Genomic DNA, 12,291 nt, shown 5'->3' with positions numbered 1-12,291 from the left:
CATCATTCTACTTTCAGCTTCCCTCAGACTTCCACTTTACATTTTGCTGTTAGCAAAGGAAAAACCTTTAGCTGATTTTTACTTCTTTCTCAATGCAGTGACGACTCTGTGGGGGGTTGGGCCGGTAATACAAGGGCCACACTGCAGAAAGAATTACATTTCTATAGAGAGAATGTCCTGCTGTGCTGGGGTCACTGCACCTCAGTCCCGTAACCTTTGACCTCTGACCCCTGCCGAGGTTTTTATTTATTGGAACATAGATCCTCTGTGTTGTCTCTCTGAAATCCTGCAGGATTCACTACCGAGACTTTGAATGCACAAAACCTGTTAGAGCAAAAAAAAAAAAAAAAATGGCAACACACTATTGTGATTTAATCACCTGACCTGAGTGTCAATATCAATATCCGCTGTAGATCTCTGAGGACGATTGGTGATCCTCGGTGTGCACAAGGACACCACGAGGACAGCTGTGAGAAAACCTGCAGCTTTCATCTCTGGTATCACCAAAACAGTGCTTATACTGTGGCTGTAACAAGGACCTCCCTTTTTATTTTTAAACTATGCTTTAAAATTAGTCTGCAACACATTAATTAAAAGATATTTCTTCTACAGTTTAGAATTTCTTTGCATGAAACTAAAAAAAAAAAATCACATTGAATATTATTTGAAGTTTCAAACTGGCTTCATATTTCTAATCTCACAGATTGTATGGATAATCATTTGTGTTAGTGGATAAATAAATACAACTTTAACAAAATAAATTCACATGCAGGGGTTCATTTTCCATTATAAAATGTTCATGTTCACTCTCGTGAAGCAAAAGAGACCCATGGGAGCATTTCTAAGGAGGAACACACACACATACACACTCACGGTAAAGTGTAGTTACATCTCTCCATGTGCATGTCTTTGGACTGTTAAAGGAAGGTTACAAGAGGGCAAAGAGAAAACATACAAAAATGCAGGTGCCATCCCATTTGATCCCATTTAGTGACATGAATCGTGGCACAGTCACTGGAGATATTCACTATGAGGTGGACATAGGAATACTTACAGTCCTACACTGAGAGGCTGCCTTTGTCACTGTCTTATGCAAATTATTCTCACATTTTCTAAACCTACAATTCAATAATATATATTCTGATATATATATATATTATATATATAATATATTAATCTGATCACATTAAATCTGAAACAAATTCAGATTTTTATTAATCTGTGATGATAAATATTCTATTCAAGTAAACATAAATGTAGAAGTTAACGTTTTCATTAATATATTAATAAATTTATCAGCCACAGAGTCAGTTTCAGATGCACTATTGTCTCATTAACACGAGACCAAACATGATGATCCTGAGCAGAACAAATACAAGCACTCAAGTTAGTTCATTAATCAGAAAGAGAGCTTGAACAGATGTGACGGTCAAAGACAAACACATGGACAAGCTTTTTCAGTACAAAGGCATTTTGACAGTAAAAATTACTGTGGCAGCCTAAACCTCTGATTTATTAAAATGTTGCATAAACTTTACATGTTTTCTCTGCATGTTTCCTGTATTAAATATTGTACAATATTAAAATATTGCACACTTTCTGCATTATTATTTCTATTTTAATGAGACATTATTCCCCCATGCTTTTCATTCTTGAAATATTGCAGGATAAGTCAGTCACTCATTCTATTTTCTCTTATTTACATGATCTTTTTCACAATATCCCAGTAACATCAATGACACCTTTTCTTGTATGTGCATATCTTCTGCCTGGCTCTGATCCAGAATCAATAAAAATTGGCATTTGTATGTGTGAGTTTTGTTCATTATATTAATCGGTATAATCACCATGTAGATTTTTTATCTTTATTTTTTTTTTAAGAAACTGCATATTTGTGCACTGAATAAACCCAGTGGAGAGCAGGACAGTCCTGCTGCTGATGGAGACACAGTCAGGGGAGTTTCCCTGTTGACAGCAGCAGACCTGACTAACACACACACACACACACACACACACACACACTGAGCTAGCCTGCCAGCTAGCTTGCTAGCTGCTCAACAGTCACTGGTCAGGTCAAAACCCAGCCAACCACCGCTTTCTCCAGATATCCACCATGGACTTGAACAATGTCTTGTCGCAGCTTGACGCTGCCAACGAAGAGCAGATCGAGAAGCTTCTGCAGCAGTTTAATCGGGAGGTGAGTCGCTGCTCTGCTCGTTTTCACGCCAACCAAAACAAACGGCGGTGCTAACGTTAGCTGGGGTGGCTAAACAGCTAGCTTTGAGATAGCTACACACCCTTCTGGCCAGCTAAGCTCTGCTATGTTAGCACTGCCACAAGCTGTCTAATGATTCGCTGTCAAACTTATCTCACCAAACCTGTGAACGAGGCAGACAGGACGTCGATATATTCATTACAACACAAACGCAGTGCTGGGTATGCTAACGCTGCAGGGGCTCACCAACCATGCTACTGCTCGTAGAGTTATACAGCAGTATTAGCAAAGTAAGCTGTTTCTGGGAGCCTTTAGCATTCATCTGTTTCACTAAAGGCTGCTGTTTATGTGTAATGAGGGATGCTGAGCTGTTGTGTTTTCTGTTTCAGAACAGTCACACCTTTATTTTTGAACAGAAGGAAGAAACCCTGCGGAGTGTGAGTACTAGTTATCTGAGCAGCTGGTTATGTGATGATCAAGTTAGCTTAGTTAATATTTACTGTAGTTGTTTCTCTCCGTGCCCTTTCAGAAGCTGTGTCAGACTGTGCTGACAGTACTTGGGAGGCAGGTTCAGCCCAGCTGTCAGAGGACATGTCTGGAGACACTCCGCATCCTGTCCAGAGACAAGCGTGTCCTTGCACCTGTAGCCACCAGGGAGGGCATGCTGGTCCTAGGAGGGCTGGCGGGGCTGCACGCTGCAGAGGAAGAAGATGACAACCAGAGAAGCTCACAGGAAGACACCCAGTCAGAGGAGGAGGAGAGGGTGGTGGTGGAGGCCTTGAAGTGCCTTTGCAATGTGGTGTACAACAGTCCTGCAGCTCAGCAGGTCAGTGTGGACGTGCAGCTGGCTCATGGCCTGTGTGCCAGCATGCGTAAGGCCCGCACATGGCACCACGAGGTGGGCCTGTTCACACTGCGCCTTCTCTTCCTGCTCTCTGCCCTGAGACCTGATTTGAGAGGGGTCCTGAGGAGAGAATGGCATGCTGTGAGACTGCTGGCGGAGGTGCTGGAGCACACCCTGGATGTGCACTGGGTTGGTCCCTATGAAGCTGCACGGCCAGATCCGCAGGCCCTGCCCATGCCTGCTGAGGACAATGAGCGAGCAATGGAGGCGCTCAAAGCCTCGTTCAATCTCACGCTGTCTTACAACGGTGGTGAGGTGAGTGTGTTGTGGTTGTGTTGTAAGCGTGTTTAGTGTTATACACTCGTCATTTGGGTTATGAGTACGCATGCAGGGGTTAAGAGCAGGACAGATTTTCCAGTCATTTTCTCTATTACAGATTAGAGTCCCCTGCATCATACATCTCATCACCACAACAGCCACATTATATCTGTCACCGACCATTTCTTCTGTTAATGTCTTTCTGAGGAAGAAACTCAACCTCTCTGTAATTTACTGTCAGTAAATAACCCTAACCCTAAGCTGAATCACTGAAATGCAAATGTGACATAAAATGTAGAATACATAGATTATAACATTGCAAATCAAGATTCTTCAAGATTCAGTTCAAACTATGTACTGTGCTGGGCAGAGAAATATTACATCAAGTCACACACTGTCAGGAACACAAATATAATTTTGTGTCGAGCTGTGACCTGCTCTTATAGGGCCAGGGCGGCCGCAACATTTAGTGAGAAAATCAATATCAGGCATGTAGGGGGGGGGTCCACGTGAACCGGTGTGCCACTTTCATGGCGCAACCATTGTTAATGTCATTGTTAATGTAATTGCACCTGTGCTTCTCTATTTGTGACAACTCAAAATGACCCTGGAGAGATGTAAGAGCACTAACTGTATACATCAATACAGAGCCCTGTTTTAAAAACAAACAAACTATGAAATCAACTTAATACCAGGCTGGTTATATGTGTCCATAATAAACTGGTTCTAAAATAGTTTCACTTGATCATGAAATAAATGTTTTTTTTTAAACTTGTATTATAACCGTAATGTTTCACATGCAAATCAGATCAGTCACTGTCACCAATATCCAACGCAGCATGGGCCTTTTTCACAGCAGATATTTTGACTGGTCTTAGTCAGAAATTACAGTCCCAGGAAGTCATGACAGTGTGACGCTGAGCCAGAATTCACAATACCAGGACCCTGATACTGAAGCACATCAATGGAATTCATCCATGTATTATTAAATACCTGCGCTTTATACTGTGGCAAAATATATTCCAGGACAAAAAGCCCCTTTAGACCTGTATCACCAGCAGTACTTTCCAATAATAGGCTGTTTTTTTTGACACATTAGCTCTCTCCTTTTCATAGACTGCACACACAGTCTAAAACACTGTTCTGTCCTGTATGGATGAAACAGGACAATATTTGGTACTTATGCTTTAGGACCATCTGTGTAGTGTATATAATACATGTATAGTATATATAATATTTGTGATTGATGTTCATGATGTAGTTATAACAGTTTGTAGCTGATTTGTGAAAATCACTATCAAACTTGGCAATTTTGTCTAAGAAAGTATTTCAAACGTGCTCCCCACATTTCATGCAATTTGGACTGAAGGGGGACACGTGACCACAAAGGCTGCGTCTAACACAGTGTAAGTTTTAACGATTTAGTCCGTAGGTCCAAGTTTGACTCTGCTTTCCTCAGTGAAACCATAGAAACCCAAACCTCCTTTTTTTGAATGTAGACTAAAAGCTTTGATCTCGTATCCCCTTGCTTTGTGCTTTAGACCTGTGATGCCTCGTTGAAATTTAAGGCAGCTGTTTTTGTAGTTAGATCTTTGTATTTGCGCTCCTGTCCTCATAGTATTTTTTCTAACCTTATTGTTTTTGCTTTATCTCTGAACAATGAAACTGTCTGCTTGGAATTCAAGTTTTTGTCCGTCTTTGACTTTTTGTTAGGAGGATGACCACCAGTTCCGACTCATTGCTGCCATCCTGCGTCATCTGTTGATGCTGAAGACTGAGACGGAAGAGAAAACAGAGGAAGCGCACAGGTGGGAAGTCTGATCCTCACTGCTCTTATTATCTTAATCCCTCTCAGTAAGGTACACCTTGAATGTTGAATTAAGGCACTCAGCCCTTTGCCCCCTGTGAAAGGACACAAAACAAAACAAGCATCATGTTATGGCCCAGTCCCATGATGCTTCAGTCTCACAGCTCGCAGTAGGTAAATGTGTGTCGCCCCTGTGTCTGTTGAGCCAAGAGATCGGCCAAAGTTAATTTGAAAGTGATTTGCATAGAAAAGCACACAGAGACTCCACCACTGAGCAAACTAACTTGTATCCATATACTCTTCTGGGAAATCACCTCTAGTGATTTTCATGTAAGCAAGTGTCCAGTGAGCAGCTGTGAGTGAGAGAAAAACAGATTTTGTCAATTAGCAGACTGCAGTGTTGTAGGAAAAACACTTCCTGGGTGTTTCATCTTCTACGTGCTCTTAGCTGTTGTGTTACTGCAGCAGTATCTACTTCTCATGGTAATTTAATGCAGGAATGCCAAGAATCTGTGGCCATCTATAGGCTGAAATTTAAACAGCGTCATGTTAAAGTGACTGATGTGTCCCTTGACCTATCAAGTCTGTGGCTGAACCGGTCATGGGAGTTTGGCCCATTGACCAACATGACTTTGTTGTAGTTGGTTTGAATGCAGTGTGTGACAGAAGTGGCCTAAATAGAATAAGGGAGCATTAATGGGAATGGAAGATTATTGACAGGAAATGTTTTGAGGTGTATAAAAATCATAACCAAGTTTAAAGTCAGTGTGCATCAGTCAAACAAGAAGACATTTCACAAACATCCTCGCACTACATGATCACACGACACACTAGCACAGTGCCGCTAAGATTGTCCGTCCAGGTGGAGTTAAACACCACTTTTCACCTCGAGGTCATGAGTATTAGAAGACCTGTAATATTTGGAGTTGGCCATATTCACTATATTCAACATCTGTGCGGTCCAGACACCAGCTGATTGTCTTTTTTCAAATACACCATTTCAGTTCAGTTCACTTCTCTCCTCCAAAATCTTTCTCATCATTTGTCTCTCATTGCCTACTGCAGGTCCACTCGGACAGTGATAATGTAAATACACACACCAAGTAGACAAACTAAGCAGCCTTAATGAATCTGCTGGGTAGAATTTTCTATTTGCTAAACACAGCTGGTCCCTTGCCATGAGGGATTGTTCCAAAGCTTGCATCTATTTAATCTTCACTTCTTATACGTCATTTTTAGACTTTAACCTCTTCAAGCCCACAGACCTGTTGGCTGTTCCATCCCAGAAACGGAACATTTTATGTGTCCCTTTTATTTATCCAACTGTTAAATATCTAAAATGTTTTAAAGATCTATGTCATTAAGAAATATTATTTTTGTCTCCAGCCATGCTGTCAACCTGCTGAATAACCTGCCTGTGTCCTGCCTGGACATCCTAATCAACGTGCCTGTCCAGGGAGGGCAAGAGAAATACGGTGGGAAAAACATGGATGCAGTCCAGGTGCTGCTAGACTTCATGGAGAAAAGAATTGACAAGGTAAAGTTGATCCTCTGCAGCGAATCTGGCAGCAATGTTTGTTGACATACTGAAAATTATTGATTACTTACTACTAAAATATCTGTTTATGTGGTATTGATAGTTCATCCAAAACTTGTAATAAAGACATTTTGCATTTATTTGATATTTGAAAGTAGTGATGGACCTGGTGGCGCTCAGAGCTGAATGCAGGAAACAGGGACGCTCCTTGACCTCGCAGAAATAAAATACATTGACACAAATGTTGCCCATGCTGTCTTCACGGCATCCTTCATGTTACCCATGAGTGCCCTACTGGTTAAAATCTATCCACTGTTCCAACATGTGAAGTGTCTGTGGTTTGTGTCACTCCAAGCAGGGCTCCAACTTCAAAGAGGGTTTGACTCCAGTGCTCAGTCTTTTGACTGAAGGATCCAGACACCACAGGGAGATCCGCAGATATATCAAAGCTCAGGTACAGTCACTGCCAACAGATTTAAACAGAGATAATAATGATAAAGTATATTGAGTTTCTGCTTTATTCTGAAAGGTGAGCATCTGCCCTGCTAAAGTGGCTGAGTACTGAAATCTCACCAGGATGCTGACCAGATTTTAATTATCATATAAAACAATAAAAAAAATAATGTGCACTATTCATAATCTCTGCATCTTCAGGTACTTCCCCCCCTGAAAGATGTGAAGATCAGGCCAGAGATCGGCACCACCATCCGAAACAAGCTGGTTCGCCTTATGACGCATGTGGACATGGGAGTGAAGCAGACGGCCGCAGAGTTTCTCTTTGTCCTCTGCAAAGAAAGCGGTGAGCAGGGGTCTGGTCATGAGAGGAACATGGGGTCACATCAGATGAGAAAATATGAGAATGAGAGATGATGTCTGTAGTTTGGTGCGTTTGATGAAGCAGTGCACTGTCACATTATCACACATGAACATTCGTGCTTTAATTTTATAACCCTGTGTATCTGTGGTGGCGTTTTATAGTAGATAACCTGTTGAAGTACACTGGATATGGAAACGCAGCAGGGCTCCTTGTTGCTAGAGGACTTCTTGCAGGAGGGAGAGGAGAGACTCAGTACTCGGAGGATGAAGACTCAGACACAGAGGAATACAAATCTGCCAAACCTTTGTGAGTGCTGTGCACAGGGCTTACAATGACGCTTTTACAGTCCCATGTCAGCTTGTTAAATACATTAATGTGTATGCACTGGTAAGGTACGAATCTGTTGCAGCTGTACATTAAGCTCACTCATCTGCCTGTTCCAGCATCAACCCCATCACTGGTCACGTGGAGGAGCCAATGCCCAACCCCATCGAAGAGATGACGGACGAGCAGAAGGAGTATGAAGCCCAGAAACTTGTCAATATGTTTGACAAATTGTCAAGGTAAATACACTAATAATAATTAATTAATTAATAAACTAGAAAAGAGTTCGGTTCAGAGGACTTGAGTTTTTATTTTGACAGTGGACAGTAGAGAGGTGACAGGAAATGAGGGGAATAAGATGAGGGGGAAAAAAAGGTCCCCACCTGGACTCAACCAGAGGTGTTGTGATCATGTGGTCAGCGTCTTAAACCCCCTTGGTCACGAGTAAGTCCCACTTTTAGAAAAACAAAGTGATACTCATGAGGTGAGATTTTGTACATTCAAATGTGGGCTGAGTTCATGAGGAAAAATAAAACTTTCCAACAAAGTTTATTAAAATCTGTGAGGTTTTTGAGATTTTTGGAACAATTTAACGAGGTCTGACATCTGTGTATATAATAGAAAATTCAACAGAAAGATTGTTAAACCAAAAAAAAAAAATGTTTTCAGATATCTTGTCAAAGAAAATGAACAAACAGAAAATGCCACTAAAGTCACCAAAGACAAATAATGAATAGTTTCTTTTACAAAGACTCCAGTGAGATGATTAACTTTTTCTGTTTGACCACCTGTTGCTTCTCCTGCTCAAATTATTCATATTATTTATTGTTTCCTCTGCAAAGAGCCCCACTGTATTTGTGTTGACCTTTACTCGGCGAGCAGAGGCTAACGTTAGTCAAGCACGATGCCTATACAAAGGTAACAGTGAGTTCGCTGCCTGCCAACCGATTCATCAAAGGAAGAATCTCCTGCCGATGGCCGCTGCTTCAATTAGGCCCAGACTTCCAGCACGTCGCAGCATTCAGTCGGAGAAAATGGAAGCTGCCGGCACGCCACTGCAGCATCTTTACCACAGCTCCGTTAATTATCACCTAATTGGCACACAGTTGGTTTGTCGGCCCTGGTTCCTTTTATGTGTCGCATTCAGGTTTTTAATAACACATGTCCTGACTTTATTCTTCTCATATTGAGGAGTCAGTCATTGGCCAGACAGGGAGTGGACTGAGACAGAGGCACAACTAGACAAAGCAATTTGGGTGGAACGTGGATGAAGGAGGAGAAGACACGGGCGAACAAATGTGCAGACATAAGAAAGCTGACCTCGTCATTGTTAAGGCAAAGAGGGGGTTGAGCTGTAATGAGGCACGTGCGCCCAGAAGAGGAAGATTCCTCTCTGAGGGTGCATCCTCTTTCTTCTCTTGCTCAGTAAAGGAGATGTGATGATGATGGAGAGGTGCCTCCTCAGCACAGGCTCTACGGAGATTGTTCAGAGCCCTGCAAGAATGTGCTCTCCTAACTGCTTAACTGGTCCTCCAATTAGCACATATTTTGCATCCCCACCCAGACCCCCAGTCCTCTGTGACTGCTGAGGGGAGGAGGGATTTTTTTGCTCTAATTGGAAGAGACGATGTTACATGTTTTTGTTTGTTCTGTTTTGTTAGTCTTCATTGTACCTGCTGACTTTGACCTGTACTATAAGGTTGTGCACTGGTGGTGCCTTCCTTCATGGCTGAAAATGCTGAAATATTGTCAGATTTAACCACACCACAGGCCTCCTCCATCTTCGTTTTTAAAGAACTTAACCTGTAGTTTTCCCAGGATAAGTTAAATTTAATTGCAGGAATCAGTGGGAATTACATGGCCATTTATATTTGAATCTCTTTCAAATGAATGCAAATGGATCTTTTTTAAATCTCCGATGGATAATTCTCTGATAAATCATCTTAGAGGGAGTGGTGACACACAGTGCAGGTATAATTGGATTAGGATGAAGGGGCAGCCGTGGCTTTGAGGAGATTAGTCTGAGCGCTGATCCTGTAATTAAACTGCCACAGGAGAGGAGGGGAGGAGGGCAGAGAGGGAGAGAGGATGGTCAGACAGGGGCGAATGTCCGTGGGGGGGGGTTGGCTGTCGGGTGAGGGTCCTCGAGCTGTGGATGTAAGAGAGTAAAGATGTACAAGTGAAAGCCCTCTTAAGACTGTGAATACAAAGGGTCCTGAACAGATGTGGGCTTCGTCTACAAAGGCTGTTTACTTTGAAAACATACATGAAAACAGGCCCATTGATATGCTTGAAACTTGGCAACCTACCTATCTAACCGCTGTCCGTCTAATAAGTGGGTATCTGGTGTTTTTCTGTTTGTGTCCACAGGCAGAACGTCATCCGGCCAATGGGGGTCAGGCCTGACGGGACGTTAGCACCTCTTGAGGAAACTCTCTGTGAGCCACCCGAGGAGAACTCAGGATCGGACTCTGACTAGTGCACTGCACATCTGAGCACACCGGGTCCCAACACATCTAAAGCTCTGTCCCATTTCAAGGGCTGGGTCCTTTGAAGGAGATGCCCACTAGTGTGGGTCCTTCAGAGGAGCTAAACACTGGCTGAATCTGTGCCTCCGAGACCAATTGAATCTACTGTCACAGAAATGGAGTCTAGAGCAGAGGGAGATCCACCTGCTGTACTGATAACTCCCAATAAATCACATTCTGTTAAGGTAAAAACACTGATATCAGTACAATGTGCAGCTCTATTGTTAAGAATACAGAAACCCAAACCGATGGTGGAAGTCACCAGGAAGTCGCTGTAAATTAGTCAAAGTTTAAATAGTGGCAACTGGGCCAATAGCTGAGTTTCCATTAGTTTCAATGTTTTATTGCAACAAATATCCACATAACCCTTATTTATCTGTAGGTTTGTCAGGCATCCATCTGCTGTACTTGGTCTAGTTTAAGTGACTGACGACCACTTGAATGCAAATACAAAATCTGGTAAATACAATGAGGTCAAGCGACAGTTCACAATTTTACTAGTTGACAAGGATCACCTGAACAAAGCCTCTGTTCTCTGCCTCATTCAGAGCGTCCTTTGAAATGGGACAGGCATTGCCGGCCTGTTAGGACATATTTAGTCCGGAAACGTGACTCCTGATGATCCAGCCCTGAACTGGGACGCAGCTCAACATTTCACAGGCGACTCTAGAGGCCCTGTCGCAGCTGTAAGCTGTTCTCTAAAGTGGGAGTGGATTTGTTCATGCGTGGTGAAAGACTCTGCAGTGCCATCACAATGCATACTACACCTCCATGGTTACTGTTGCGCCTTCATTTATTTCACTGCTCCCTAAGTTGAGAAAATAGAGGTAATAATATAATTTTTGCTTGATCGTTTGTATCTCACTGAAAGAACTGTCATCAGGGTTTGTCAAAAGTGGGTCTGAATAATCATTCCTTCACTTGTGCTTTTGTTTTTCATGTTTTAAAGTTTATGCTACATGATGATTTTTGCCCAGTGTTTGTATTCCTTGCTGATTCAAGTGCACATTATACTCACATTATTTAAACATGAAATCTTTGAAAACTGCAAACAGTGAATCTAGTTTCTTGGTTTAAAATCACAGGGCCTGTTCAGTATGGACCACAGGACTGATAGATCGGTAGTTTGAGTCTATATGTGGTTGTGTAATTATTACAAATGTTGCACACCAGTTAGTCGCCAAGGAGACTTTCTAAATTCAGGGCTTATTGGCTTACTATCATGTTGTTGAAATGTGTTTTTGACTATTAGACCACTTGTTTTCACTTAAAATTAAGACTTAAAATAGAAAAATTCAGCATTTTCCTGTGGTGGATAACAGTAAACAGTTTCTGTCTCATGAGGAAAAGAAATATGTAAACTGCTAAATGATTGTTTTCTAATCAATGTTACTTTTACCAAAAATGCATGATGTTAAGTCGGTTCTCAGTAACGTGATTTTTTTCTTATTTTATATGAATCCACAAGTTTACTGTATGTTTAAACTTGAGATTTCTTTATGGTGATACAATTTGATTGAATATAATGTAAAAGCTGCCAGTTCTGAAATGTGCTGCATGGTTAGTTACGACTTCACAACAGATTTAGCCCCTTTTTTTGCTGATTACAATCCAGAGAAACTGTGTCATTATTACAGGAACTGGTGCCGGTTCACTTGTTCAACAGTGAATAATCATGAGTACACTTTTTACCACTACTGCCTGCTCACACACAATAATTCAGATAAGTAGAATAAAAAGAATATTTAAATGATCTGGATTTGGCTTCATATACATACAAAAGATCTGACTCATCATTTCTTGAATTTTATGCGACTAGCTAAAGGTTTTTTTTTTTTTTTTGTTTCTGCTCTGGGAGCCATTAAAAATGTCAGATAAACAGATTAAAAGGGAAAGAAAGG

General features: G+C 41.7%; 1 protein-coding gene across 3 annotated transcripts; it reads left to right on the top strand.

Annotated features, from left to right (window-relative positions):
• Window positions 1-2,025: 2,025 nt before the first annotated feature.
• Window positions 2,026-12,143, top strand: ric8b (RIC8 guanine nucleotide exchange factor B). 3 transcript variants are annotated; one of them, XM_070830229.1, is made up of 10 exons: window positions 2,026-2,197; window positions 2,605-2,652; window positions 2,745-3,374; window positions 5,091-5,185; window positions 6,571-6,721; window positions 7,080-7,175; window positions 7,376-7,520; window positions 7,700-7,844; window positions 7,982-8,101; window positions 10,233-12,143. In XM_070830229.1, exons 1-10 carry the CDS (start codon window positions 2,114-2,116, stop codon window positions 10,339-10,341), a joined length of 1,623 nt encoding a protein of 540 aa, XP_070686330.1. In that variant the 5' UTR covers window positions 2,026-2,113; the 3' UTR covers window positions 10,342-12,143. The 3 variants fall into 3 exon arrangements, with proteins under 3 accessions (XP_070686330.1, XP_070686331.1, XP_070686329.1); XM_070830230.1 differs by having other exon boundaries at window positions 7,077-7,175; window positions 7,703-7,844; XM_070830228.1 differs by having other exon boundaries at window positions 7,077-7,175.
• The last annotated feature ends 148 nt before the right edge of the window (window positions 12,144-12,291 follow it).

The sequence above is a fragment of the Pempheris klunzingeri genome, chromosome 5, assembly GCF_042242105.1.
Source record: "Pempheris klunzingeri isolate RE-2024b chromosome 5, fPemKlu1.hap1, whole genome shotgun sequence".
Classification (NCBI taxonomy): Eukaryota; Metazoa; Chordata; class Actinopteri; order Acropomatiformes; family Pempheridae; genus Pempheris; species Pempheris klunzingeri.
The sequence above is the reverse complement of the archived record's forward strand: the minus strand, read 5'-3'. Positions and strand labels throughout refer to the sequence as shown.